We start from the raw sequence: 27,150 nt of genomic DNA, 5'->3' as shown, positions 1-27,150 counted from the left end.
GCATCAGGTTGCCCCTGCTGTGTGATTCATCTCCCGAGGTAAAAACAGGTTTTCTAGGAGGAACGGATTCAGAGAGTGTAAAAAGCCAATTTCCTCAGCTTTTCTCTCTCGCTCTCTCTCGCTCTCTCTCGCTCTCGCTCTCGCTGTCTCTCTCCCCCTCTGGAAAATACAGTGTTCCAAAGAGCAGCGAGGTAGGCAATGTGGTTGGCAAGGTCGGCTAAACAGCCAGATCTTGGTTTCAGCTGAGATCCTCATCTCAGGGCGGTTGCATGGAACCCCACACCACGCTCCCCACAAGCGCAGAGACTGCAGAGGATTCCTTGTCCCTGGGGCACGTGGGTGGCTCGTTCCATGAGGCATCTGTCTTTGGCTGGATCGCCAGTCCCAGGGTCCTTGGATGGAGCCTGTCATCGGGCTCCTTCTCAGGTAGGTGTCTGCTACTCCCTCTCCTCCCCTGCTCACGCTGCTCTCTATATTGCTTTCACTCTCTCTCTCTCTCTCTCTCTCTTTCTCTAAAAATCAAGATATCTTTTACGAGTAGTTAGCTGCGCAGAAAAAAATACGAAGTAGAGAGACTTCTCCCACCTCCATGGTCTGTATCTGCATAGTGTCCCTGGAAATGAACCTTCAGCCACCTGAGGGAATCCCTGTGACAAGGCTTCCAAGATTCTGAGCTCTGTGAACTAGTCTTAGATAGTCCAGTGGTCTGTAGGCTCTCCAAAGCTCAGTCTGGGAGGGCCCCAGCCAAAGCTTCTTGCTTCCTGTTTGTTGTCTCTCCTTGGGCTTTCTTGAGTACCACACAAGAAGCATGGCCGTTGAATTAGTGGAAGAGCCCTGAAATGTGTGCCGAGGAGGGCGACACACCTAGGAATGACAGGCCCCTGTGAGCAGAGGACTTTCTCTCCATCCGTTCCTGGATCTCAAAGTCACTGGGAGAGGTGGCCTTGGCTGACTCGGGAGCTGCCTTTGGCGCTTTGTGGATGTGGCTTCTGTGTGAGCCTGGAGGTGATGTGGGCTTTCAGCATTTCAGAACAAAGAGATTCTGCATGATCGTTTGACTTTACGAAAGTCAGTCAACGCATCAGTAACTGGACGCAGTGCGAAACAGAAAAAAAGGAGTTTTGAAAACACCTTGATGAGTACGGAGTCGCAGGTGAGGCAAGAGATCACTTTGTCAGCCGAGGCAACATGAAATGGCCTTACTGCAGAAACACATGTCAAGGAAGTAATTCAACTCTTCGATTCCGATCAGCAGTTCGGCATCGTTCTAAATTGGGAGAGACTCTGCGTTCATTCTCTTGTCTTTGTAGACATGGTTCACCTGCATATGTGCTTTCCGTATCAGAAATCATGTACCTATCAGTACTCGATAGGTCCCTCTTCAACGTTGGCCATCCCATTCCACGTCGGAAGCCTAACAATTGGCCTTCATGTTTACCAGCGTTAGACATCCTTAACCCTGCGTCGCCTTCACATGAGAAGGGTGAAGCGACACGGGGTTGTGTATGTCCAAAGTTCAGATAGGAGCATGGGACATACACTGTACTCTAGAGACAGCGCATCCGGGTTCCGAACTTTTCTGGATGATGCGTGAAAAGCCAATCCAGAAGACTCTGGAGGCAAGGGCAGTCATGACAAGCACGCCCATGTAGTTGGGAAACAGTGCTCTAGAGCCAGTCGAAAGTGCATCATAAAGGAAAGCAAAAAGAGAAGTAGAAAGTGAGGGAGACGTTCAGAAATGGAAAACGCGTCTGATGCCTACTTAAGCCCCACACACGAGGGAAGATGCTCAGAGAAGCTGAAGCCGCGGTTCCCACACTTGCCCAGCGCAGCCAGGCCCACAGCCCCTGCAGGATCCCCGATGGCCCTGCCCTGCTCCTTCTCGGTGGCCCTGGTGCTGCTCAGCTGCCACTCCCTGTGCTGTCTGGCTTGCCACCTGCCCGACACCCACGGCCTGCGCAACTGGAGGGTCCTGACGCTCCTGGGACAGATGAGGAGACTCTCCGCCGGCTCTTGTGACCACTACACCAATGACTTTGCCTTCCCCAAGGAGCTGTTTGATGGCCAGCGGCTCCAGGAGGCGCAGGCCCTCTCTGTGGTCCACGTGATGACCCAGAAGGTCTTCCACCTCTTCTGCCCGGACACGTCCTCTGCTCCTTGGAACATGACTCTCCTGGAGGAACTGTGCTCGGGGCTCTCTGAGCAGCTGGATGACCTGGAGGCCTGTCCCCTGCAGGAGGCGGGGCTGGCCGAGACCCCCCTCATGCATGAGGACTCCACCCTGAGGACCTACTTCCAAAGGATCTCCCTCTACCTGCAAGACAGGAACCACAGCCCGTGTGCCTGGGAGATGGTCCGAGCAGAAATCGGGAGATCCTTCTTCTCCTCGACAATCTTGCAAGAAAGAATCAGGAGGAGGAAATGAGACCCGCCCGGGTCCGCACGGAAATGACATTCCCTGACTGATCAGAGCACACTTGCACGTGTCCTGCCGCCTCAGAGAAGCTCACGCCTGCCGTCACGGTGACACGAAGGCAATCGGGTGTCCAACGTGTTCAGGACGGGGCAGCACCATCAAGTCAAGTCGACAAACACCGCTTACTTTCACATAACCTTGCCCATCTCTCTACTTACTACTCATTCGTTTATTTATTTATTTATTTATTTATTTATTATTTATTTATTTATTTATTTGTATTTATGGCTCAACTGGGTTCTCTTTGTATACTAGTAGGTGTACCGTCACTCTGTGATTCAGGGGGAGTGGGGATGCTTTCTATTTATTAAGTTTTTTATTCTTTTGTTCATTAAACCGTTCTCTGCAAGCATTCTTGCATTTGTGGTTTCTTTCGAGACGGAGGGAATCAGAAGAGAATCTGATGAAAGAGTGGATCGTATGACTCTTCTCCTCAGGATTCTGTTACTCTCATGAGAAGTCAAACCATAGTCCTCCTCGATGCCAGTGCGTATGTGCCTGTCAGGCTGAGGGTGCACACGACCGATCCCATCTCCTACCCTGTATCTCTGAGTTCTGTCGAGAAAAAACAAACCTCCAAACAACCAGCAGATTGAAGTGATGGCAGTCATAGCACACGGTACAACAACAAGAAGAAGGGACATAGGAACTCTGTAGGCAGAAAAGGAAGTAGGCATATCCGGAAATATAATCAAGCAGCACTAGATAATACCTTCCCTATTAGACTGGTGGATGTCCCAGTGCCAATATCCTTAAGAAAATGCCTAGTGGGGTCTGCCAGTTACAAGCCGGTCCGTTCCCTTGAAGCCTAGCAATGGAAGCGCTGCCAAGGGAACAGAGTCCCAAAGGAGAAGTGGTCTCCAGATGGATTCCCTTGTGGATCCTGTGTGGCCATGTGACTTCTACGGGCAAGCCACTCACTGAAGCCCAGAGTCTGTGGGGGCTCCCTCCTTTTTGGAAACTCTCCTCCGAGAGGCCTTGTTGTCTTCTTTTGCTCCTGATGACAGACCATTATGGACCGGAGGGCACGTCCCCGTTACAAGCAGGGGACAGTGGCTGTAGGAACAAGCAAAGACAAAGCGGGAGGATTGGACTCGGTGGTCTGTCCGATGCTCTACAGCAGAAGACTGCCCCCTACAGCCAGCAATGCACTGAGATAGTGACCAGGCCTGGACACCTGGCTTGTGTTGTGTGCATCAGGTTGCCCCTGCTGTGTGATTCATCTCCCGAGGTAAAAACAGGTTTTCTAGGAGGAACGGATTCAGAGAGTGTAAAAAGCCAATTTCCTCAGCTTTTCTCTCTCGCTCTCTCTCGCTCTCTCTCGCTCTCGCTCTCGCTGTCTCTCTCCCCCTCTGGAAAATACAGTGTTCCAAAGAGCAGCGAGGTAGGCAATGTGGTTGGCAAGGTCGGCTAAACAGCCAGATCTTGGTTTCAGCTGAGATCCTCATCTCAGGGCGGTTGCATGGAACCCCACACCACGCTCCCCACAAGCGCAGAGACTGCAGAGGATTCCTTGTCCCTGGGGCACGTGGGTGGCTCGTTCCATGAGGCATCTGTCTTTGGCTGGATCGCCAGTCCCAGGGTCCTTGGATGGAGCCTGTCATCGGGCTCCTTCTCAGGTAGGTGTCTGCTACTCCCTCTCCTCCCCTGCTCACGCTGCTCTCTATATTGCTTTCACTCTCTCTCTCTCTCTCTCTCTCTTTCTCTAAAAATCAAGATATCTTTTACGAGTAGTTAGCTGCGCAGAAAAAAATACGAAGTAGAGAGACTTCTCCCACCTCCATGGTCTGTATCTGCATAGTGTCCCTGGAAATGAACCTTCAGCCACCTGAGGGAATCCCTGTGACAAGGCTTCCAAGATTCTGAGCTCTGTGAACTAGTCTTAGATAGTCCAGTGGTCTGTAGGCTCTCCAAAGCTCAGTCTGGGAGGGCCCCAGCCAAAGCTTCTTGCTTCCTGTTTGTTGTCTCTCCTTGGGCTTTCTTGAGTACCACACAAGAAGCATGGCCGTTGAATTAGTGGAAGAGCCCTGAAATGTGTGCCGAGGAGGGCGACACACCTAGGAATGACAGGCCCCTGTGAGCAGAGGACTTTCTCTCCATCCGTTCCTGGATCTCAAAGTCACTGGGAGAGGTGGCCTTGGCTGACTCGGGAGCTGCCTTTGGCGCTTTGTGGATGTGGCTTCTGTGTGAGCCTGGAGGTGATGTGGGCTTTCAGCATTTCAGAACAAAGAGATTCTGCATGATCGTTTGACTTTACGAAAGTCAGTCAACGCATCAGTAACTGGACGCAGTGCGAAACAGAAAAAAAGGAGTTTTGAAAACACCTTGATGAGTACGGAGTCGCAGGTGAGGCAAGAGATCACTTTGTCAGCCGAGGCAACATGAAATGGCCTTACTGCAGAAACACATGTCAAGGAAGTAATTCAACTCTTCGATTCCGATCAGCAGTTCGGCATCGTTCTAAATTGGGAGAGACTCTGCGTTCATTCTCTTGTCTTTGTAGACATGGTTCACCTGCATATGTGCTTTCCGTATCAGAAATCATGTACCTATCAGTACTCGATAGGTCCCTCTTCAACGTTGGCCATCCCATTCCACGTCGGAAGCCTAACAATTGGCCTTCATGTTTACCAGCGTTAGACATCCTTAACCCTGCGTCGCCTTCACATGAGAAGGGTGAAGCGACACGGGGTTGTGTATGTCCAAAGTTCAGATAGGAGCATGGGACATACACTGTACTCTAGAGACAGCGCATCCGGGTTCCGAACTTTTCTGGATGATGCGTGAAAAGCCAATCCAGAAGACTCTGGAGGCAAGGGCAGTCATGACAAGCACGCCCATGTAGTTGGGAAACAGTGCTCTAGAGCCAGTCGAAAGTGCATCATAAAGGAAAGCAAAAAGAGAAGTAGAAAGTGAGGGAGACGTTCAGAAATGGAAAACGCGTCTGATGCCTACTTAAGCCCCACACACGAGGGAAGATGCTCAGAGAAGCTGAAGCCGCGGTTCCCACACTTGCCCAGCGCAGCCAGGCCCACAGCCCCTGCAGGATCCCCGATGGCCCTGCCCTGCTCCTTCTCGGTGGCCCTGGTGCTGCTCAGCTGCCACTCCCTGTGCTGTCTGGCTTGCCACCTGCCCGACACCCACGGCCTGCGCAACTGGAGGGTCCTGACGCTCCTGGGACAGATGAGGAGACTCTCCGCCGGCTCTTGTGACCACTACACCAATGACTTTGCCTTCCCCAAGGAGCTGTTTGATGGCCAGCGGCTCCAGGAGGCGCAGGCCCTCTCTGTGGTCCACGTGATGACCCAGAAGGTCTTCCACCTCTTCTGCCCGGACACGTCCTCTGCTCCTTGGAACATGACTCTCCTGGAGGAACTGTGCTCGGGGCTCTCTGAGCAGCTGGATGACCTGGAGGCCTGTCCCCTGCAGGAGGCGGGGCTGGCCGAGACCCCCCTCATGCATGAGGACTCCACCCTGAGGACCTACTTCCAAAGGATCTCCCTCTACCTGCAAGACAGGAACCACAGCCCGTGTGCCTGGGAGATGGTCCGAGCAGAAATCGGGAGATCCTTCTTCTCCTCGACAATCTTGCAAGAAAGAATCAGGAGGAGGAAATGAGACCCGCCCGGGTCCGCACGGAAATGACATTCCCTGACTGATCAGAGCACACTTGCACGTGTCCTGCCGCCTCAGAGAAGCTCACGCCTGCCGTCACGGTGACACGAAGGCAATCGGGTGTCCAACGTGTTCAGGACGGGGCAGCACCATCAAGTCAAGTCGACAAACACCGCTTACTTTCACATAACCTTGCCCATCTCTCTACTTCCTACTCATTCGTTTATTTATTTATTTATTTATTTATTTATTTATTTATTATTTATTTATTTATTTATTTGTATTTATGGCTCAACTGGGTTCTCTTTGTATACTAGTAGGTGTACCATCACTCTGTGATTCAGGGGGAGTGGGGATGCTTTCTATTTATTAAGTTTTTTATTCTTTTGTTCATTAAACCGTTCTCTGCAAGCATTCTTGCATTTGTGGTTTCTTTCGAGACGGAGGGAATCAGAAGAGAATCTGATGAAAGAGTGGATCGTATGACTCTTCTCCTCAGGATTCTGTTACTCTCATGAGAAGTCAAACCATAGTCCTCCTCGATGCCAGTGCGTATGTGCCTGTCAGGCTGAGGGTGCACACGACCGATCCCATCTCCTACCCTGTATCTCTGAGTTCTGTCGAGAAAAAACAAACCTCCAAACAACCAGCAGAGTGAAGTGATGGCAGTCATAGCACACGGTACAACAACAAGAAGAAGGGACATAGGAACTCTGTAGGCAGAAAAGGAAGCAGGCATATCCGGAAATATAATCAAGCAGCACTAGATAATACCTTCCCTATTAGACTGGTGGATGTCCCAGTGCCAATATCCTTAAGAAAATGCCTAGTGGGGTCTGCCAGTTACAAGCCGGTCCGTTCCCTTGAAGCCTAGCAATGGAAGCGCTGCCAAGGGAACAGAGTCCCAAAGGAGAAGTGGTCTCCAGATGGATTCCCTTGTGGATCCTGTGTGGCCATGTGACTTCTACGGGCAAGCCACTCACTGAAGCCCAGAGTCTGTGGGGGCTCCCTCCTTTTTGGAAACTCTCCTCCGAGAGGCCTTGTTGTCTTCTTTTGCTCCTGATGACAGACCATTATGGACCGGAGGGCACGTCCCCGTTACAAGCAGGGGACAGTGGCTGTAGGAACAAGCAAAGACAAAGCGGGAGGATTGGACTCGGTGGTCTGTCCGATGCTCTACAGCAGAAGACTGCCCCCTACAGCCAGCAATGCACTGAGATAGTGACCAGGCCTGGACACCTGGCTTGTGTTGTGTGCATCAGGTTGCCCCTGCTGTGTGATTCATCTCCCGAGGTAAAAACAGGTTTTCTAGGAGGAACGGATTCAGAGAGTGTAAAAAGCCAATTTCCTCAGCTTTTCTCTCTCGCTCTCTCTCGCTCTCGCTCTCGCTGTCTCTCTCCCCCTCTGGAAAATACAGTGTTCCAAAGAGCAGCGAGGTAGGCAATGTGGTTGGCAAGGTCGGCTAAACAGCCAGATCTTGGTTTCAGCTGAGATCCTCATCTCAGGGCGGTTGCATGGAACCCCACACCAGGCTCCCCACAAGCGCAGAGACTGCAGAGGATTCCTTGTCCCTGGGGCACGTGGGTGGCTCGTTCCATGAGGCATCTATCTTTGGCTGGATCGCCAATCCCAGGGTCCTTGGATGGAGCCTGTCATCGGGCTCCTTCTCAGGTAGGTGTCTGCTACTCCCTCTCCTCCCCTGCTCACGCTGCTCTCTATATTGCTTTCACTCTCTCTCTCTCTCTCTCTCTTTCTCTAAAAATCAAGATATCTTTTACGAGTAGTTAGCTGCGCAGAAAAAAAATACGAAGTAGAGAGACTTCTCCCACCTCCATGGTCTGTATCTGCATAGTGTCCCTGGAAATGAACCTTCAGCCACCTGAGGGAATCCCTGTGACAAGGCTTCCAAGATTCTGAGCTCTGTGAACTAGTCTTAGATAGTCCAGTGGTCTGTAGGCTCTCCAAAGCTCAGTCTGGGAGGGCCCCAGCCAAAGCTTCTTGCTTCCTGTTTGTTGTCTCTCCTTGGGCTTTCTTGAGTACCACACAAGAAGCATGGCCGTTGAATTAGTGGAAGAGCCCTGAAATGTGTGCCGAGGAGGGCGACACACCTAGGAATGACAGGCCCCTGTGAGCAGAGGACTTTCTCTCCATCCGTTCCTGGATCTCAAAGTCACTGGGAGAGGTGGCCTTGGCTGACTCGGGAGCTGCCTTTGGCGCTTTGTGGATGTGGCTTCTGTGTGAGCCTGGAGGTGATGTGGGCTTTCAGCATTTCAGAACAAAGAGATTCTGCATGATCGTTTGACTTTATGAAAGTCAGTCAACGCATCAGTAACTGGACGCAGTGCGAAACAGAAAAAAAGGAGTTTTGAAAACACCTTGATGAGTACGGAGTCGCAGGTGAGGCAAGAGATCACTTTGTCAGCCGAGGCAACATGAAATGGCCTTACTGCAGAAACACATGTCAAGGAAGTAATTCAACTCTTCGATTCCGATCAGCAGTTCGGCATCGTTCTAAATTGGGAGAGACTCTGCGTTCATTCTCTTGTCTTTGTAGACATGGTTCACCTGCATATGTGCTTTCCGTATCAGAAATCGTACCTATCAGTACTCGATAGGTCCCTCTTCAACGTTGGCCATCCCATTCCACGTCGGAAGCCTAACAATTGGCCTTCATGTTTACCAGCGTTAGACATCCTTAACCCTGCGTCGCCTTCACATGAGAAGGGTGAAGCGACACGGGGTTGTGTATGTCCAAAGTTCAGATAGGAGCATGGGACATACACTGTACTCTAGAGACAGCGCATCCGGGTTCCGAACTTTTCTGGATGATGCGTGAAAAGCCAATCCAGAAGACTCTGGAGGCAAGGGCAGTCATGACAAGCACGCCCATGTAGTTGGGAAACAGTGCTCTAGAGCCAGTCGAAAGTGCATCATAAAGGAAAGCAAAAAGAGAAGTAGAAAGTGAGGGAGACGTTCAGAAATGGAAAACGCGTCTGATGCCTACTTAAGCCCCACACACGAGGGAAGATGCTCAGAGAAGCTGAAGCCGCGGTTCCCACACTTGCCCAGCGCAGCCAGGCCCACAGCCCCTGCAGGATCCCCGATGGCCCTGCCCTGCTCCTTCTCGGTGGCCCTGGTGCTGCTCAGCTGCCACTCCCTGTGCTGTCTGGCTTGCCACCTGCCCGACACCCACGGCCTGCGCAACTGGAGGGTCCTGACGCTCCTGGGACAGATGAGGAGACTCTCCGCCGGCTCTTGTGACCACTACACCAATGACTTTGCCTTCCCCAAGGAGCTGTTTGATGGCCAGCGGCTCCAGGAGGCGCAGGCCCTCTCTGTGGTCCACGTGATGACCCAGAAGGTCTTCCACCTCTTCTGCCCGGACACGTCCTCTGCTCCTTGGAACATGACTCTCCTGGAGGAACTGTGCTCGGGGCTCTCTGAGCAGCTGGATGACCTGGAGGCCTGTCCCCTGCAGGAGGCGGGGCTGGCCGAGACCCCCCTCATGCATGAGGACTCCACCCTGAGGACCTACTTCCAAAGGATCTCCCTCTACCTGCAAGACAGGAACCACAGCCCGTGTGCCTGGGAGATGGTCCGAGCAGAAATCGGGAGATCCTTCTTCTCCTCGACAATCTTGCAAGAAAGAATCAGGAGGAGGAAATGAGACCCGCCCGGGTCCGCACGGAAATGACATTCCCTGACTGATCAGAGCACACTTGCACGTGTCCTGCCGCCTCAGAGAAGCTCACGCCTGCCGTCACGGTGACACGAAGGCAATCGGGTGTCCAACGTGTTCAGGACGGGGCAGCACCATCAAGTCAAGTCGACAAACACCGCTTACTTTCACATAACCTTGCCCATCTCTCTACTTCCTACTCATTCGTTTATTTATTTATTTATTTATTTATTTATTTATTTATTTATTTATTTGTATTTATGGCTCAACTGGGTTCTCTTTGTATACTAGTAGGTGTACCGTCACTCTGTGATTCAGGGGGAGTGGGGATGCTTTCTATTTATTAAGTTTTTTATTCTTTTGTTCATTAAACCGTTCTCTGCAAGCATTCTTGCATTTGTGGTTTCTTTCGAGATGGAGGGAATCAGAAGAGAATCTGATGAAAGAGTGGATCGTATGACTCTTCTCCTCAGGATTCTGTTACTCTCATGAGAAGTCAAACCATAGTCCTCCTCGATGCCAGTGCGTATGTGCCTGTCAGGCTGAGGGTGCACACGACCGATCCCATCTCCTACCCTGTATCTCTGAGTTCTGTCGAGAAAAAACAAACCTCCAAACAACCAGCAGAGTGAAGTGATGGCAGTCATAGCACACGGTACAACAACAAGAAGAAGGGACATAGGAACTCTGTAGGCAGAAAAGGAAGCAGGCATATCCGGAAATATAATCAAGCAGCACTAGATAATACCTTCCCTATTAGACTGGTGGATGTCCCAGTGCCAATATCCTTAAGAAAATGCCTAGTGGGGTCTGCCAGTTACAAGCCGGTCCGTTCCCTTGAAGCCTAGCAATGGAAGCGCTGCCAAGGGAACAGAGTCCCAAAGGAGAAGTGGTCTCCAGATGGATTCCCTTGTGGATCCAGTGTGGCCATGTGACTTCTACGGGCAAGCCACTCACTGAAGCCCAGAGTCTGTGGGGGCTCCCTCCTTTTTGGAAACTCTCCTCCGAGAGGCCTTGTTGTCTTCTTTTGCTCCTCATGACAGACCATTATGGACCGGAGGGCACGTCCCCGTTACAAGCAGGGGACAGTGGCTGTAGGAACAAGCAAAGACAAAGCGGGAGGATTGGACTCGGTGGTCTGTCCGATGCTCTACAGCAGAAGACTGCCCCCTACAGCCAGCAATGCACTGAGATAGTGACCAGGCCTGGACACCTGGCTTGTGTTGTGTGCATCAGGTTGCCCCTGCTGTGTGATTCATCTCCCGAGGTAAAAACAGGTTTTCTAGGAGGAACGGATTCAGAGAGTGTAAAAAGCCAATTTCCTCAGCTTTTCTCTCTCGCTCTCTCTCGCTCTCTCTCGCTCTCGCTCTCGCTGTCTCTCTCCCCCTCTGGAAAATACAGTGTTCCAAAGAGCAGCGAGGTAGGCAATGTGGTTGGCAAGGTCGGCTAAACAGCCAGATCTTGGTTTCAGCTGAGATCCTCATCTCAGGGCGGTTGCATGGAACCCCACACCAGGCTCCCCACAAGCGCAGAGACTGCAGAGGATTCCTTGTCCCTGGGGCACGTGGGTGGCTCGTTCCATGAGGCATCTGTCTTTGGCTGGATCGCCAGTCCCAGGGTCCTTGGATGGAGCCTGTCATCGGGCTCCTTCTCAGGTAGGTGTCTGCTACTCCCTCTCCTCCCCTGCTCACGCTGCTCTCTATATTGCTTTCACTCTCTCTCTCTCTCTCTCTCTCTTTCTCTAAAAATCAAGATATCTTTTACGAGTAGTTAGCTGCGCAGAAAAAAATACGAAGTAGAGAGACTTCTCCCACCTCCATGGTCTGTATCTGCATAGTGTCCCTGGAAATGAACCTTCAGCCACCTGAGGGAATCCCTGTGACAAGGCTTCCAAGATTCTGAGCTCTGTGAACTAGTCTTAGATAGTCCAGTGGTCTGTAGGCTCTCCAAAGCTCAGTCTGGGAGGGCCCCAGCCAAAGCTTCTTGCTTCCTGTTTGTTGTCTCTCCTTGGGCTTTCTTGAGTACCACACAAGAAGCATGGCCGTTGAATTAGTGGAAGAGCCCTGAAATGTGTGCCGAGGAGGGCGACACACCTAGGAATGACAGGCCCCTGTGAGCAGAGGACTTTCTCTCCATCCGTTCCTGGATCTCAAAGTCACTGGGAGAGGTGGCCTTGGCTGACTCGGGAGCTGCCTTTGGCGCTTTGTGGATGTGGCTTCTGTGTGAGCCTGGAGGTGATGTGGGCTTTCAGCATTTCAGAACAAAGAGATTCTGCATGATCGTTTGACTTTACGAAAGTCAGTCAACGCATCAGTAACTGGACGCAGTGCGAAACAGAAAAAAAGGAGTTTTGAAAACACCTTGATGAGTACGGAGTCGCAGGTGAGGCAAGAGATCACTTTGTCAGCCGAGGCAACATGAAATGGCCTTACTGCAGAAACACATGTCAAGGAAGTAATTCAACTCTTCGATTCCGATCAGCAGTTCGGCATCGTTCTAAATTGGGAGAGACTCTGCGTTCATTCTCTTGTCTTTGTAGACATGGTTCACCTGCATATGTGCTTTCCGTATCAGAAATCATGTACCTATCAGTACTCGATAGGTCCCTCTTCAACGTTGGCCATCCCATTCCACGTCGGAAGCCTAACAATTGGCCTTCATGTTTACCAGCGTTAGACATCCTTAACCCTGCGTCGCCTTCACATGAGAAGGGTGAAGCGACACGGGGTTGTGTATGTCCAAAGTTCAGATAGGAGCATGGGACATACACTGTACTCTAGAGACAGCGCATCCGGGTTCCGAACTTTTCTGGATGATGCGTGAAAAGCCAATCCAGAAGACTCTGGAGGCAAGGGCAGTCATGACAAGCACGCCCATGTAGTTGGGAAACAGTGCTCTAGAGCCAGTCGAAAGTGCATCATAAAGGAAAGCAAAAAGAGAAGTAGAAAGTGAGGGAGACGTTCAGAAATGGAAAACGCGTCTGATGCCTACTTAAGCCCCACACACGAGGGAAGATGCTCAGAGAAGCTGAAGCCGCGGTTCCCACACTTGCCCAGCGCAGCCAGGCCCACAGCCCCTGCAGGATCCCCGATGGCCCTGCCCTGCTCCTTCTCGGTGGCCCTGGTGCTGCTCAGCTGCCACTCCCTGTGCTGTCTGGCTTGCCACCTGCCCGACACCCACGGCCTGCGCAACTGGAGGGTCCTGACGCTCCTGGGACAGATGAGGAGACTCTCCGCCGGCTCTTGTGACCACTACACCAATGACTTTGCCTTCCCCAAGGAGCTGTTTGATGGCCAGCGGCTCCAGGAGGCGCAAGCCCTCTCTGTGGTCCACGTGATGACCCAGAAGGTCTTCCACCTCTTCTGCCCGGACACGTCCTCTGCTCCTTGGAACATGACTCTCCTGGAGGAACTGTGCTCGGGGCTCTCTGAGCAGCTGGATGACCTGGAGGCCTGTCCCCTGCAGGAGGCGGGGCTGGCCGAGACCCCCCTCATGCATGAGGACTCCACCCTGAGGACCTACTTCCAAAGGATCTCCCTCTACCTGCAAGACAGGAACCACAGCCCGTGTGCCTGGGAGATGGTCCGAGCAGAAATCGGGAGATCCTTCTTCTCCTCGACAATCTTGCAAGAAAGAATTAGGAGGAGGAAATGAGACCCGCCCGGGTCCGCACGGAAATGACATTCCCTGACTGATCAGAGCACACTTGCACGTGTCCTGCCGCCTCAGAGAAGCTCACGCCTGCCGTCACGGTGACACGAAGGCAATCGGGTGTCCAACGTGTTCAGGACGGGGCAGCACCATCAAGTCAAGTCGACAAACACCGCTTACTTTCACATAACCTTGCCCATCTCTCTACTTCCTACTCATTCGTTTATTTATTTATTTATTTATTTATTTATTTATTTATTTATTTGTATTTATGGCTCAACTGGGTTCTCTTTGTATACTAGTAGGTGTACCGTCACTCTGTGATTCAGGGGGAGTGGGGATGCTTTCTATTTATTAAGTTTTTTATTCTTTTGTTCATTAAACCGTTCTCTGCAAGCATTCTTGCATTTGTGGTTTCTTTCGAGACGGAGGGAATCAGAAGAGAATCTGATGAAAGAGTGGATCGTATGACTCTTCTCCTCAGGATTCTGTTACTCTCATGAGAAGTCAACCCATAGTCCTCCTCGATGCCAGTGCGTATGTGCCTGTCAGGCTGAGGGTGCACACGACCGATCCCATCTCCTACCCTGTATCTCTGAGTTCTGTCGAGAAAAAACAAACCTCCAAACAACCAGCAGATTGAAGTGATGGCAGTCATAGCACACGGTACAACAACAAGAAGAAGGGACATAGGAACTCTGTAGGCAGAAAAGGAAGTAGGCATATCCGGAAATATAATCAAGCAGCACTAGATAATACCTTCCCTATTAGACTGGTGGATGTCCCAGTGCCAATATCCTTAAGAAAATGCCTAGTGGGGTCTGCCAGTTACAAGCCGGTCCGTTCCCTTGAAGCCTAGCAATGGAAGCGCTGCCAAGGGAACAGAGTCCCAAAGGAGAAGTGGTCTCCAGATGGATTCCCTTGTGGATCCTGTGTGGCCATGTGACTTCTACGGGCAAGCCACTCACTGAAGCCCAGAGTCTGTGGGGGCTCCCTCCTTTTTGGAAACTCTCCTCCGAGAGGCCTTGTTGTCTTCTTTTGCTCCTGATGACAGACCATTATGGACCGGAGGGCACGTCCCCGTTACAAGCAGGGGACAGTGGCTGTAGGAACAAGCAAAGACAAAGCGGGAGGATTGGACTCGGTGGTCTGTCCGATGCTCTACAGCAGAAGACTGCCCCCTACAGCCAGCAATGCACTGAGATAGTGACCAGGCCTGGACACCTGGCTTGTGTTGTGTGCATCAGGTTGCCCCTGCTGTGTGATTCATCTCCCGAGGTAAAAACAGGTTTTCTAGGAGGAACGGATTCAGAGAGTGTAAAAAGCCAATTTCCTCAGCTTTTCTCTCTCGCTCTCTCTCGCTCTCTCTCGCTCTCGCTCTCGCTGTCTCTCTCCCCCTCTGGAAAATACAGTGTTCCAAAGAGCAGCGAGGTAGGCAATGTGGTTGGCAAGGTCGGCTAAACAGCCAGATCTTGGTTTCAGCTGAGATCCTCATCTCAGGGCGGTTGCATGGAACCCCACACCACGCTCCCCACAAGCGCAGAGACTGCAGAGGATTCCTTGTCCCTGGGGCACGTGGGTGGCTCGTTCCATGAGGCATCTGTCTTTGGCTGGATCGCCAGTCCCAGGGTCCTTGGATGGAGCCTGTCATCGGGCTCCTTCTCAGGTAGGTGTCTGCTACTCCCTCTCCTCCCCTGCTCACGCTGCTCTCTATATTGCTTTCACTCTCTCTCTCTCTCTCTCTCTCTTTCTCTAAAAATCAAGATATCTTTTACGAGTAGTTAGCTGCGCAGAAAAAAATACGAAGTAGAGAGACTTCTCCCACCTCCATGGTCTGTATCTGCATAGTGTCCCTGGAAATGAACCTTCAGCCACCTGAGGGAATCCCTGTGACAAGGCTTCCAAGATTCTGAGCTCTGTGAACTAGTCTTAGATAGTCCAGTGGTCTGTAGGCTCTCCAAAGCTCAGTCTGGGAGGGCCCCAGCCAAAGCTTCTTGCTTCCTGTTTGTTGTCTCTCCTTGGGCTTTCTTGAGTACCACACAAGAAGCATGGCCGTTGAATTAGTGGAAGAGCCCTGAAATGTGTGCCGAGGAGGGCGACACACCTAGGAATGACAGGCCCCTGTGAGCAGAGGACTTTCTCTCCATCCGTTCCTGGATCTCAAAGTCACTGGGAGAGGTGGCCTTGGCTGACTCGGGAGCTGCCTTTGGCGCTTTGTGGATGTGGCTTCTGTGTGAGCCTGGAGGTGATGTGGGCTTTCAGCATTTCAGAACAAAGAGATTCTGCATGATCGTTTGACTTTACGAAAGTCAGTCAACGCATCAGTAACTGGACGCAGTGCGAAACAGAAAAAAAGGAGTTTTGAAAACACCTTGATGAGTACGGAGTCGCAGGTGAGGCAAGAGATCACTTTGTCAGCCGAGGCAACATGAAATGGCCTTACTGCAGAAACACATGTCAAGGAAGTAATTCAACTCTTCGATTCCGATCAGCAGTTCGGCATCGTTCTAAATTGGGAGAGACTCTGCGTTCATTCTCTTGTCTTTGTAGACATGGTTCACCTGCATATGTGCTTTCCGTATCAGAAATCATGTACCTATCAGTACTCGATAGGTCCCTCTTCAACGTTGGCCATCCCATTCCACGTCGGAAGCCTAACAATTGGCCTTCATGTTTACCAGCGTTAGACATCCTTAACCCTGCGTCGCCTTCACATGAGAAGGGTGAAGCGACACGGGGTTGTGTATGTCCAAAGTTCAGATAGGAGCATGGGACATACACTGTACTCTAGAGACAGCGCATCCGGGTTCCGAACTTTTCTGGATGATGCGTGAAAAGCCAATCCAGAAGACTCTGGAGGCAAGGGCAGTCATGACAAGCACGCCCATGTAGTTGGGAAACAGTGCTCTAGAGCCAGTCGAAAGTGCATCATAAAGGAAAGCAAAAAGAGAAGTAGAAAGTGAGGGAGACGTTCAGAAATGGAAAACGCGTCTGATGCCTACTTAAGCCCCACACACGAGGGAAGATGCTCAGAGAAGCTGAAGCCGCGGTTCCCACACTTGCCCAGCGCAGCCAGGCCCACAGCCCCTGCAGGATCCCCGATGGCCCTGCCCTGCTCCTTCTCGGTGGCCCTGGTGCTGCTCAGCTGCCACTCCCTGTGCTGTCTGGCTTGCCACCTGCCCGACACCCACGGCCTGCGCAACTGGAGGGTCCTGACGCTCCTGGGACAGATGAGGAGACTCTCCGCCGGCTCTTGTGACCACTACACCAATGACTTTGCCTTCCCCAAGGAGCTGTTTGATGGCCAGCGGCTCCAGGAGGCGCAGGCCCTCTCTGTGGTCCACGTGATGACCCAGAAGGTCTTCCACCTCTTCTGCCCGGACACGTCCTCTGCTCCTTGGAACATGACTCTCCTGGAGGAACTGTGCTCGGGGCTCTCTGAGCAGCTGGATGACCTGGAGGCCTGTCCCCTGCAGGAGGCGGGGCTGGCCGAGACCCCCCTCATGCATGAGGACTCCACCCTGAGGACCTACTTCCAAAGGATCTCCCTCTACCTGCAAGACAGGAACCACAGCCCGTGTGCCTGGGAGATGGTCCGAGCAGAAATCGGGAGATCCTTCTTCTCCTCGACAATCTTGCAAGAAAGAATCAGGAGGAGGAAATGAGACCCGCCCGGGTCCGCACGGAAATGACATTCCCTGACTGATCAGAGCACACTTGCACGTGTCCTGCCGCCTCAGAGAAGCTCACGCCTGCCGTCACGGTGACACGAAGGCAATCGGGTGTCCAACGTGTTCAGGACGGGGCAGCACCATCAAGTCAAGTCGACAAACACCGCTTACTTTCACATAACCTTGCCCATCTCTCTACTTCCTACTCATTCGTTTATTTATTTATTTATTTATTTATTTATTTATTTATTTATTTATTTATTTGTATTTATGGCTCAACTGGGTTCTCTTTGTATACTAGTAGGTGTACCGTCACTCTGTGATTCAGGGGGAGTGGGGATGCTTTCTATTTATTAAGTTTTTTATTCTTTTGTTCATTAAACCGTTCTCTGCAAGCATTCTTGCATTTGTGGTTTCTTTCGAGATGGAGGGAATCAGAAGAGAATCTGATGAAAGAGTGGATCGTATGACTCTTCTCCTCAGGATTCTGTTACTCTCATGAGAAGTCAAACCATAGTCCTCCTCGATGCCAGTGCGTATGTGCCTGTCAGGCTGAGGGTGCACACGACCGATCCCATCTCCTACCCTGTATCTCTGAGTTCTGTCGAGAAAAAACAAACCTCCAAACAACCAGCAGAGTGAAGTGATGGCAGTCATAGCACACGGTACAACAACAAGAAGAAGGGACATAGGAACTCTGTAGGCAGAAAAGGAAGCAGGCATATCCGGAAATATAATCAAGCAGCACTAGATAATACCTTCCCTATTAGACTGGTGGATGTCCCAGTGCCAATATCCTTAAGAAAATGCCTAGTGGGGTCTGCCAGTTACAAGCCGGTCCGTTCCCTTGAAGCCTAGCAATGGAAGCGCTGCCAAGGGAACAGAGTCCCAAAGGAGAAGTGGTCTCCAGATGGATTCCCTTGTGGATCCAGTGTGGCCATGTGACTTCTACGGGCAAGCCACTCACTGAAGCCCAGAGTCTGTGGGGGCTCCCTCCTTTTTGGAAACTCTCCTCCGAGAGGCCTTGTTGTCTTCTTTTGCTCCTCATGACAGACCATTATGGACCGGAGGGCACGTCCCCGTTACAAGCAGGGGACAGTGGCTGTAGGAACAAGCAAAGACAAAGCGGGAGGATTGGACTCGGTGGTCTGTCCGATGCTCTACAGCAGAAGACTGCCCCCTACAGCCAGCAATGCACTGAGATAGTGACCAGGCCTGGACACCTGGCTTGTGTTGTGTGCATCAGGTTGCCCCTGCTGTGTGATTCATCTCCCGAGGTAAAAACAGGTTTTCTAGGAGGAACGGATTCAGAGAGTGTAAAAAGCCAATTTCCTCAGCTTTTCTCTCTCGCTCTCTCTCGCTCTCTCTCGCTCTCGCTCTCGCTGTCTCTCTCCCCCTCTGGAAAATACAGTGTTCCAAAGAGCAGCGAGGTAGGCAATGTGGTTGGCAAGGTCGGCTAAACAGCCAGATCTTGGTTTCAGCTGAGATCCTCATCTCAGGGCGGTTGCATGGAACCCCACACCACGCTCCCCACAAGCGCAGAGACTGCAGAGGATTCCTTGTCCCTGGGGCACGTGGGTGGCTCGTTCCATGAGGCATCTGTCTTTGGCTGGATCGCCAGTCCCAGGGTCCTTGGATGGAGCCTGTCATCGGGCTCCTTCTCAGGTAGGTGTCTGCTACTCCCTCTCCTCCCCTGCTCACGCTGCTCTCTATATTGCTTTCACTCTCTCTCTCTCTCTCTCTCTCTCTTTCTCTAAAAATCAAGATATCTTTTACGAGTAGTTAGCTGCGCAGAAAAAAAATACGAAGTAGAGAGACTTCTCCCACCTCCATTGTCTGTATCTGCATAGTGTCCCTGGAAATGAACCTTCAGCCACCTGAGGGAATCCCTGTGACAAGGCTTCCAAGATTCTGAGCTCTGTGAACTAGTCTTAGATAGTCCAGTGGTCTGTAGGCTCTCCAAAGCTCAGTCTGGGAGGGCCCCAGCCAAAGCTTCTTGCTTCCTGTTTGTTGTCTCTCCTTGGGCTTTCTTGAGTACCACACAAGAAGCATGGCCATTGAATTAGTGGAAGAGCCCTGAAATGTGTGCCGAGGAGGGCGACACACCTAGGAATGACAGGCCCCTGTGAGCAGAGGACTTTCTCTCCATCCGTTCCTGGATCTCAAAGTCACTGGGAGAGGTGGCCTTGGCTGACTCGGGAGCTGCCTTTGGCGCTTTGTGGATGTGGCTTCTGTGTGAGCCTGGAGGTGATGTGGGCTTTCAGCATTTCAGAACAAAGAGATTCTGCATGATCGTTTGACTTTACGAAAGTCAGTCAACGCATCAGTAACTGGACGCAGTGCGAAACAGAAAAAAAGGAGTTTTGAAAACACCTTGATGAGTACGGAGTCGCAGGTGAGGCAAGAGATCACTTTGTCAGCCGAGGCAACATGAAATGGCCTTACTGCAGAAACACATGTCAAGGAAGTAATTCAACTCTTCGATTCCGATCAGCAGTTCGGCATCGTTCTAAATTGGGAGAGACTCTGCGTTCATTCTCTTGTCTTTGTAGACATGGTTCACCTGCATATGTGCTTTCCGTATCAGAAATCATGTACCTATCAGTACTCGATAGGTCCCTCTTCAACGTTGGCCATCCCATTCCACGTCGGAAGCCTAACAATTGGCCTTCATGTTTACCAGCGTTAGACATCCTTAACCCTGCGTCGCCTTCACATGAGAAGGGTGAAGCGACACGGGGTTGTGTATGTCCAAAGTTCAGATAGGAGCATGGGACATACACTGTACTCTAGAGACAGCGCATCCGGGTTCCGAACTTTTCTGGATGATGCGTGAAAAGCCAATCCAGAAGACTCTGGAGGCAAGGGCAGTCATGACAAGCACGCCCATGTAGTTGGGAAACAGTGCTCTAGAGCCAGTCGAAAGTGCATCATAAAGGAAAGCAAAAAGAGAAGTAGAAAGTGAGGGAGACGTTCAGAAATGGAAAACGCGTCTGATGCCTACTTAAGCCCCACACACGAGGGAAGATGCTCAGAGAAGCTGAAGCCGCGGTTCCCACACTTGCCCAGCGCAGCCAGGCCCACAGCCCCTGCAGGATCCCCGATGGCCCTGCCCTGCTCCTTCTCGGTGGCCCTGGTGCTGCTCAGCTGCCACTCCCTGTGCTGTCTGGCTTGCCACCTGCCCGACACCCACGGCCTGCGCAACTGGAGGGTCCTGACGCTCCTGGGACAGATGAGGAGACTCTCCGCCGGCTCTTGTGACCACTACACCAATGACTTTGCCTTCCCCAAGGAGCTGTTTGATGGCCAGCGGCTCCAGGAGGCGCAGGCCCTCTCTGTGGTCCACGTGATGACCCAGAAGGTCTTCCACCTCTTCTGCCCGGACACGTCCTCTGCTCCTTGGAACATGACTCTCCTGGAGGAACTGTGCTCGGGGCTCTCTGAGCAGCTGGATGACCTGGAGGCCTGTCCCCTGCAGGAGGCGGGGCTGGCCGAGACCCCCCTCATGCATGAGGACTCCACCCTGAGGACCTACTTCCAAAGGATCTCCCTCTACCTGCAAGACAGGAACCACAGCCCGTGTGCCTGGGAGATGGTCCGAGCAGAAATCGGGAGATCCTTCTTCTCCTCGACAATCTTGCAAGAAAGAATCAGGAGGAGGAAATGAGACCCGCCCGGGTCCGCACGGAAATGACATTCCCTGACTGATCAGAGCACACTTGCACGTGTCCTGCCGCCTCAGAGAAGCTCACGCCTGCCGTCACGGTGACACGAAGGCAATCGGGTGTCCAACGTGTTCAGGACGGGGCAGCACCATCAAGTCAAGTCGACAAACACCGCTTACTTTCACATAACCTTGCCCATCTCTCTACTTCCTACTCATTCGTTTATTTATTTATTTATTTATTTATTTATTTATTTATTTATTTATTTGTATTTATGGCTCAACTGGGTTCTCTTTGTATACTAGTAGGTGTACCGTCACTCTGTGATTCAGGGGGAGTGGGGATGCTTTCTATTTATTAAGTTTTTTATTCTTTTGTTCATTAAACCGTTCTCTGCAAGCATTCTTGCATTTGTGGTTTCTTTCGAGACGGAGGGAATCAGAAGAGAATCTGATGAAAGAGTGGATCGTATGACTCTTCTCCTCAGGATTCTGTTACTCTCATGAGAAGTCAACCCATAGTCCTCCTCGATGCCAGTGCGTATGTGCCTGTCAGGCTGAGGGTGCACACGACCGATCCCATCTCCTACCCTGTATCTCTGAGTTCTGTCGAGAAAAAACAAACCTCCAAACAACCAGCAGATTGAAGTGATGGCAGTCATAGCACACGGTACAACAACAAGAAGAAGGGACATAGGAACTCTGTAGGCAGAAAAGGAAGTAGGCATATCCGGAAATATAATCAAGCAGCACTAGATAATACCTTCCCTATTAGACTGGTGGATGTCCCAGTGCCAATATCCTTAAGAAAATGCCTAGTGGGGTCTGCCAGTTACAAGCCGGTCCGTTCCCTTGAAGCCTAGCAATGGAAGCGCTGCCAAGGGAACAGAGTCCCAAAGGAGAAGTGGTCTCCAGATGGATTCCCTTGTGGATCCTGTGTGGCCATGTGACTTCTACGGGCAAGCCACTCACTGAAGCCCAGAGTCTGTGGGGGCTCCCTCCTTTTTGGAAACTCTCCTCCGAGAGGCCTTGTTGTCTTCTTTTGCTCCTGATGACAGACCATTATGGACCGGAGGGCACGTCCCCGTTACAAGCAGGGGACAGTGGCTGTAGGAACAAGCAAAGACAAAGCGGGAGGATTGGACTCGGTGGTCTGTCCGATGCTCTACAGCAGAAGACTGCCCCCTACAGCCAGCAATGCACTGAGATAGTGACCAGGCCTGGACACCTGGCTTGTGTTGTGTGCATCAGGTTGCCCCTGCTGTGTGATTCATCTCCCGAGGTAAAAACAGGTTTTCTAGGAGGAACGGATTCAGAGAGTGTAAAAAGCCAATTTCCTCAGCTTTTCTCTCTCGCTCTCTCTCGCTCTCTCTCGCTCTCGCTCTCGCTGTCTCTCTCCCCCTCTGGAAAATACAGTGTTCCAAAGAGCAGCGAGGTAGGCAATGTGGTTGGCAAGGTCGGCTAAACAGCCAGATCTTGGTTTCAGCTGAGATCCTCATCTCAGGGCGGTTGCATGGAACCCCACACCACGCTCCCCACAAGCGCAGAGACTGCAGAGGATTCCTTGTCCCTGGGGCACGTGGGTGGCTCGTTCCATGAGGCATCTGTCTTTGGCTGGATCGCCAGTCCCAGGGTCCTTGGATGGAGCCTGTCATCGGGCTCCTTCTCAGGTAGGTGTCTGCTACTCCCTCTCCTCCCCTGCTCACGCTGCTCTCTATATTGCTTTCACTCTCTCTCTCTCTCTCTCTCTCTTTCTCTAAAAATCAAGATATCTTTTACGAGTAGTTAGCTGCGCAGAAAAAAATACGAAGTAGAGAGACTTCTCCCACCTCCATGGTCTGTATCTGCATAGTGTCCCTGGAAATGAACCTTCAGCCACCTGAGGGAATCCCTGTGACAAGGCTTCCAAGATTCTGAGCTCTGTGAACTAGTCTTAGATAGTCCAGTGGTCTGTAGGCTCTCCAAAGCTCAGTCTGGGAGGGCCCCAGCCAAAGCTTCTTGCTTCCTGTTTGTTGTCTCTCCTTGGGCTTTCTTGAGTACCACACAAGAAGCATGGCCGTTGAATTAGTGGAAGAGCCCTGAAATGTGTGCCGAGGAGGGCGACACACCTAGGAATGACAGGCCCCTGTGAGCAGAGGACTTTCTCTCCATCCGTTCCTGGATCTCAAAGTCACTGGGAGAGGTGGCCTTGGCTGACTCGGGAGCTGCCTTTGGCGCTTTGTGGATGTGGCTTCTGTGTGAGCCTGGAGGTGATGTGGGCTTTCAGCATTTCAGAACAAAGAGATTCTGCATGATCGTTTGACTTTACGAAAGTCAGTCAACGCATCAGTAACTGGACGCAGTGCGAAACAGAAAAAAAGGAGTTTTGAAAACACCTTGATGAGTACGGAGTCGCAGGTGAGGCAAGAGATCACTTTGTCAGCCGAGGCAACATGAAATGGCCTTACTGCAGAAACACATGTCAAGGAAGTAATTCAACTCTTCGATTCCGATCAGCAGTTCGGCATCGTTCTAAATTGGGAGAGACTCTGCGTTCATTCTCTTGTCTTTGTAGACATGGTTCACCTGCATATGTGCTTTCCGTATCAGAAATCATGTACCTATCAGTACTCGATAGGTCCCTCTTCAACGTTGGCCATCCCATTCCACGTCGGAAGCCTAACAATTGGCCTTCATGTTTACCAGCGTTAGACATCCTTAACCCTGCGTCGCCTTCACATGAGAAGGGTGAAGCGACACGGGGTTGTGTATGTCCAAAGTTCAGATAGGAGCATGGGACATACACTGTACTCTAGAGACAGCGCATCCGGGTTCCGAACTTTTCTGGATGATGCGTGAAAAGCCAATCCAGAAGACTCTGGAGGCAAGGGCAGTCATGACAAGCACGCCCATGTAGTTGGGAAACAGTGCTCTAGAGCCAGTCGAAAGTGCATCATAAAGGAAAGCAAAAAGAGAAGTAGAAAGTGAGGGAGACGTTCAGAAATGGAAAACGCGTCTGATGCCTACTTAAGCCCCACACACGAGGGAAGATGCTCAGAGAAGCTGAAGCCGCGGTTCCCACACTTGCCCAGCGCAGCCAGGCCCACAGCCCCTGCAGGATCCCCGATGGCCCTGCCCTGCTCCTTCTCGGTGGCCCTGGTGCTGCTCAGCTGCCACTCCCTGTGCTGTCTGGCTTGCCACCTGCCCGACACCCACGGCCTGCGCAACTGGAGGGTCCTGACGCTCCTGGGACAGATGAGGAGACTCTCCGCCGGCTCTTGTGACCACTACACCAATGACTTTGCCTTCCCCAAGGAGCTGTTTGATGGCCAGCGGCTCCAGGAGGCGCAGGCCCTCTCTGTGGTCCACGTGATGACCCAGAAGGTCTTCCACCTCTTCTGCCCGGACACGTCCTCTGCTCCTTGGAACATGACTCTCCTGGAGGAACTGTGCTCGGGGCTCTCTGAGCAGCTGGATGACCTGGAGGCCTGTCCCCTGCAGGAGGCGGGGCTGGCCGAGACCCCCCTCATGCATGAGGACTCCACCCTGAGGACCTACTTCCAAAGGATCTCCCTCTACCTGCAAGACAGGAACCACAGCCCGTGTGCCTGGGAGATGGTCCGAGCAGAAATCGGGAGATCCTTCTTCTCCTCGACAATCTTGCAAGAAAGAATCAGGAGGAGGAAATGAGACCCGCCCGGGTCCGCACGGAAATGACATTCCCTGACTGATCAGAGCACACTTGCACGTGTCCTGCCGCCTCAGAGAAGCTCACGCCTGCCGTCACGGTGACACGAAGGCAATCGGGTGTCCAACGTGTTCAGGACGGGGCAGCACCATCAAGTCAAGTCGACAAACACCGCTTACTTTCACATAACCTTGCCCATCTCTCTACTTACTACTCATTCGTTTATTTATTTATTTATTTATTTATTTATTATTTATTTATTTATTTATTTGTATTTATGGCTCAACTGGGTTCTCTTTGTATACTAGTAGGTGTACCGTCACTCTGTGATTCAGGGGGAGTGGGGATGCTTTCTATTTATTAAGTTTTTTATTCTTTTGTTCATTAAACCGTTCTCTGCAAGCATTCTTGCATTTGTGGTTTCTTTCGAGACGGAGGGAATCAGAAGAGAATCTGATGAAAGAGTGGATCGTATGACTCTTCTCCTCAGGATTCTGTTACTCTCATGAGAAGTCAAACCATAGTCCTCCTCGATGCCAGTGCGTATGTGCCTGTCAGGCTGAGGGTGCACACGACCGATCCCATCTCCTACCCTGTATCTCTGAGTTCTGTCGAGAAAAAACAAACCTCCAAACAACCAGCAGAGTGAAGTGATGGCAGTCATAGCACACGGTACAACAACAAGAAGAAGGGACATAGGAACTCTGTAGGCAGAAAAGGAAGTAGGCATATCCGGAAATATAATCAAGCAGCACTAGATAATACCTTCCCTATTAGACTGGTGGATGTCCCAGTGCCAATATCCTTAAGAAAATGCCTAGTGGGGTCTGCCAGTTACAAGCCGGTCCGTTCCCTTGAAGCCTAGCAATGGAAGCGCTGCCAAGGGAACAGAGTCCCAAAGGAGAAGTGGTCTCCAGATGGATTCCCTTGTGGATCCTGTGTGGCCATGTGACTTCTACGGGCAAGCCACTCACTGAAGCCCAGAGTCTGTGGGGGCTCCCTCCTTTTTGGAAACTCTCCTCCGAGAGGCCTTGTTGTCTTCTTTTGCTCCTGATGACAGACCATTATGGACCGGAGGGCACGTCCCCGTTACAAGCAGGGGACAGTGGCTGTAGGAACAAGCAAAGACAAAGCGGGAGGATTGGACTCGGTGGTCTGTCCGATGCTCTACAGCAGAAGACTGCCCCCTACAGCCAGCAATGCACTGAGATAGTGACCAGGCCTGGACACCTGGCTTGTGTTGTGTGCATCAGGTTGCCCCTGCTGTGTGATTCATCTCCCGAGGTAAAAACAGGTTTTCTAGGAGGAACGGATTCAGAGAGTGTAAAAAGCCAATTTCCTCAGCTTTTCTCTCTCGCTCTCTCTCGCTCTCTCTCGCTCTCGCTCTCGCTGTCTCTCTCCCCCTCTGGAAAATACAGTGTTCCAAAGAGCAGCGAGGTAGGCAATGTGGTTGGCAAGGTCGGCTAAACAGCCAGATCTTGGTTTCAGCTGAGATCCTCATCTCAGGGCGGTTGCATGGAACCCCACACCACGCTCCCCACAAGCGCAGAGACTGCAGAGGATTCCTTGTCCCTGGGGCACGTGGGTGGCTCGTTCCATGAGGCATCTGTCTTTGGCTGGATCGCCAGTCCCAGGGTCCTTGGATGGAGCCTGTCATCGGGCTCCTTCTCAGGTAGGTGTCTGCTACTCCCTCTCCTCCCCTGCTCACGCTGCTCTCTATATTGCTTTCACTCTCTCTCTCTCTCTCTCTCTCTTTCTCTAAAAATCAAGATATCTTTTACGAGTAGTTAGCTGCGCAGAAAAAAATACGAAGTAGAGAGACTTCTCCCACCTCCATGGTCTGTATCTGCATAGTGTCCCTGGAAATGAACCTTCAGCCACCTGAGGGAATCCCTGTGACAAGGCTTCCAAGATTCTGAGCTCTGTGAACTAGTCTTAGATAGTCCAGTGGTCTGTAGGCTCTCCAAAGCTCAGTCTGGGAGGGCCCCAGCCAAAGCTTCTTGCTTCCTGTTTGTTGTCTCTCCTTGGGCTTTCTTGAGTACCACACAAGAAGCATGGCCGTTGAATTAGTGGAAGAGCCCTGAAATGTGTGCCGAGGAGGGCGACACACCTAGGAATGACAGGCCCCTGTGAGCAGAGGACTTTCTCTCCATCCGTTCCTGGATCTCAAAGTCACTGGGAGAGGTGGCCTTGGCTGACTCGGGAGCTGCCTTTGGCGCTTTGTGGATGTGGCTTCTGTGTGAGCCTGGAGGTGATGTGGGCTTTCAGCATTTCAGAACAAAGAGATTCTGCATGATCGTTTGACTTTACGAAAGTCAGTCAACGCATCAGTAACTGGACGCAGTGCGAAACAGAAAAAAAGGAGTTTTGAAAACACCTTGATGAGTACGGAGTCGCAGGTGAGGCAAGAGATCACTTTGTCAGCCGAGGCAACATGAAATGGCCTTACTGCAGAAACACATGTCAAGGAAGTAATTCAACTCTTCGATTCCGATCAGCAGTTCGGCATCGTTCTAAATTGGGAGAGACTCTGCGTTCATTCTCTTGTCTTTGTAGACATGGTTCACCTGCATATGTGCTTTCCGTATCAGAAATCATGTACCTATCAGTACTCGATAGGTCCCTCTTCAACGTTGGCCATCCCATTCCACGTCGGAAGCCTAACAATTGGCCTTCATGTTTACCAGCGTTAGACATCCTTAACCCTGCGTCGCCTTCACATGAGAA

General features: G+C 51.6%; 6 protein-coding genes and 1 long non-coding RNA gene across 7 annotated transcripts in view; 6 read left to right on the top strand and 1 right to left on the bottom strand.

Annotated features, from left to right (window-relative positions):
* Nucleotides 1–27,150, bottom strand: part of LOC144322277 (uncharacterized) — a 192,224-nt gene that overhangs the window by 32,714 nt on the left and 132,360 nt on the right. The window lies entirely within an intron of this gene.
* Nucleotides 1,862–2,425, top strand: LOC144321709 (interferon alpha-1/2). Its single transcript, XM_077910987.1, has one exon. It carries the CDS (start codon nt 1,862–1,864, stop codon nt 2,423–2,425), a length of 564 nt encoding a protein of 187 aa, XP_077767113.1.
* LOC144321707 (interferon alpha-1/2) lies at nt 5,531–6,094 on the top strand. The gene has a single exon (XM_077910986.1). The coding sequence runs from the start codon at nt 5,531–5,533 to the stop codon at nt 6,092–6,094; it is 564 nt and encodes a 187-aa protein (XP_077767112.1).
* Nucleotides 9,195–9,758, top strand: LOC144321706 (interferon alpha-1/2). Its single transcript, XM_077910985.1, has one exon. The coding sequence runs from the start codon at nt 9,195–9,197 to the stop codon at nt 9,756–9,758; it is 564 nt and encodes a 187-aa protein (XP_077767111.1).
* LOC144321705 (interferon alpha-1/2) lies at nt 12,861–13,424 on the top strand. The gene has a single exon (XM_077910984.1). The coding sequence runs from the start codon at nt 12,861–12,863 to the stop codon at nt 13,422–13,424; it is 564 nt and encodes a 187-aa protein (XP_077767110.1).
* Nucleotides 16,523–17,086, top strand: LOC144321704 (interferon alpha-1/2). The gene has a single exon (XM_077910983.1). The coding sequence runs from the start codon at nt 16,523–16,525 to the stop codon at nt 17,084–17,086; it is 564 nt and encodes a 187-aa protein (XP_077767109.1).
* On the top strand, nt 20,196–20,759 carry LOC144321703 (interferon alpha-1/2). Its single transcript, XM_077910982.1, has one exon. The coding sequence runs from the start codon at nt 20,196–20,198 to the stop codon at nt 20,757–20,759; it is 564 nt and encodes a 187-aa protein (XP_077767108.1).

The sequence above is a fragment of the Canis aureus genome, chromosome 10 (assembly GCF_053574225.1).
Source record: "Canis aureus isolate CA01 chromosome 10, VMU_Caureus_v.1.0, whole genome shotgun sequence".
Taxonomy (NCBI): Eukaryota; Metazoa; Chordata; class Mammalia; order Carnivora; family Canidae; genus Canis; species Canis aureus.
Note: the sequence above shows the minus strand (reverse complement) of the source record. Positions and strands in the feature narration are given on the sequence as shown.

What these genes read in the sequence shown, in the direction of transcription:
- LOC144321703 (XM_077910982.1), top strand. Translation starts at nt 20,196, where the DNA reads ATGGCCCTGCCCTGCTCCTTCTCGGTGGCCCTGGTGCTGCTCAGCTGC.
- LOC144321709 (XM_077910987.1), top strand. Translation starts at nt 1,862, where the DNA reads ATGGCCCTGCCCTGCTCCTTCTCGGTGGCCCTGGTGCTGCTCAGCTGC.
- LOC144321704 (XM_077910983.1), top strand. Translation starts at nt 16,523, where the DNA reads ATGGCCCTGCCCTGCTCCTTCTCGGTGGCCCTGGTGCTGCTCAGCTGC.
- LOC144321705 (XM_077910984.1), top strand. Translation starts at nt 12,861, where the DNA reads ATGGCCCTGCCCTGCTCCTTCTCGGTGGCCCTGGTGCTGCTCAGCTGC.
- LOC144321706 (XM_077910985.1), top strand. Translation starts at nt 9,195, where the DNA reads ATGGCCCTGCCCTGCTCCTTCTCGGTGGCCCTGGTGCTGCTCAGCTGC.
- LOC144321707 (XM_077910986.1), top strand. Translation starts at nt 5,531, where the DNA reads ATGGCCCTGCCCTGCTCCTTCTCGGTGGCCCTGGTGCTGCTCAGCTGC.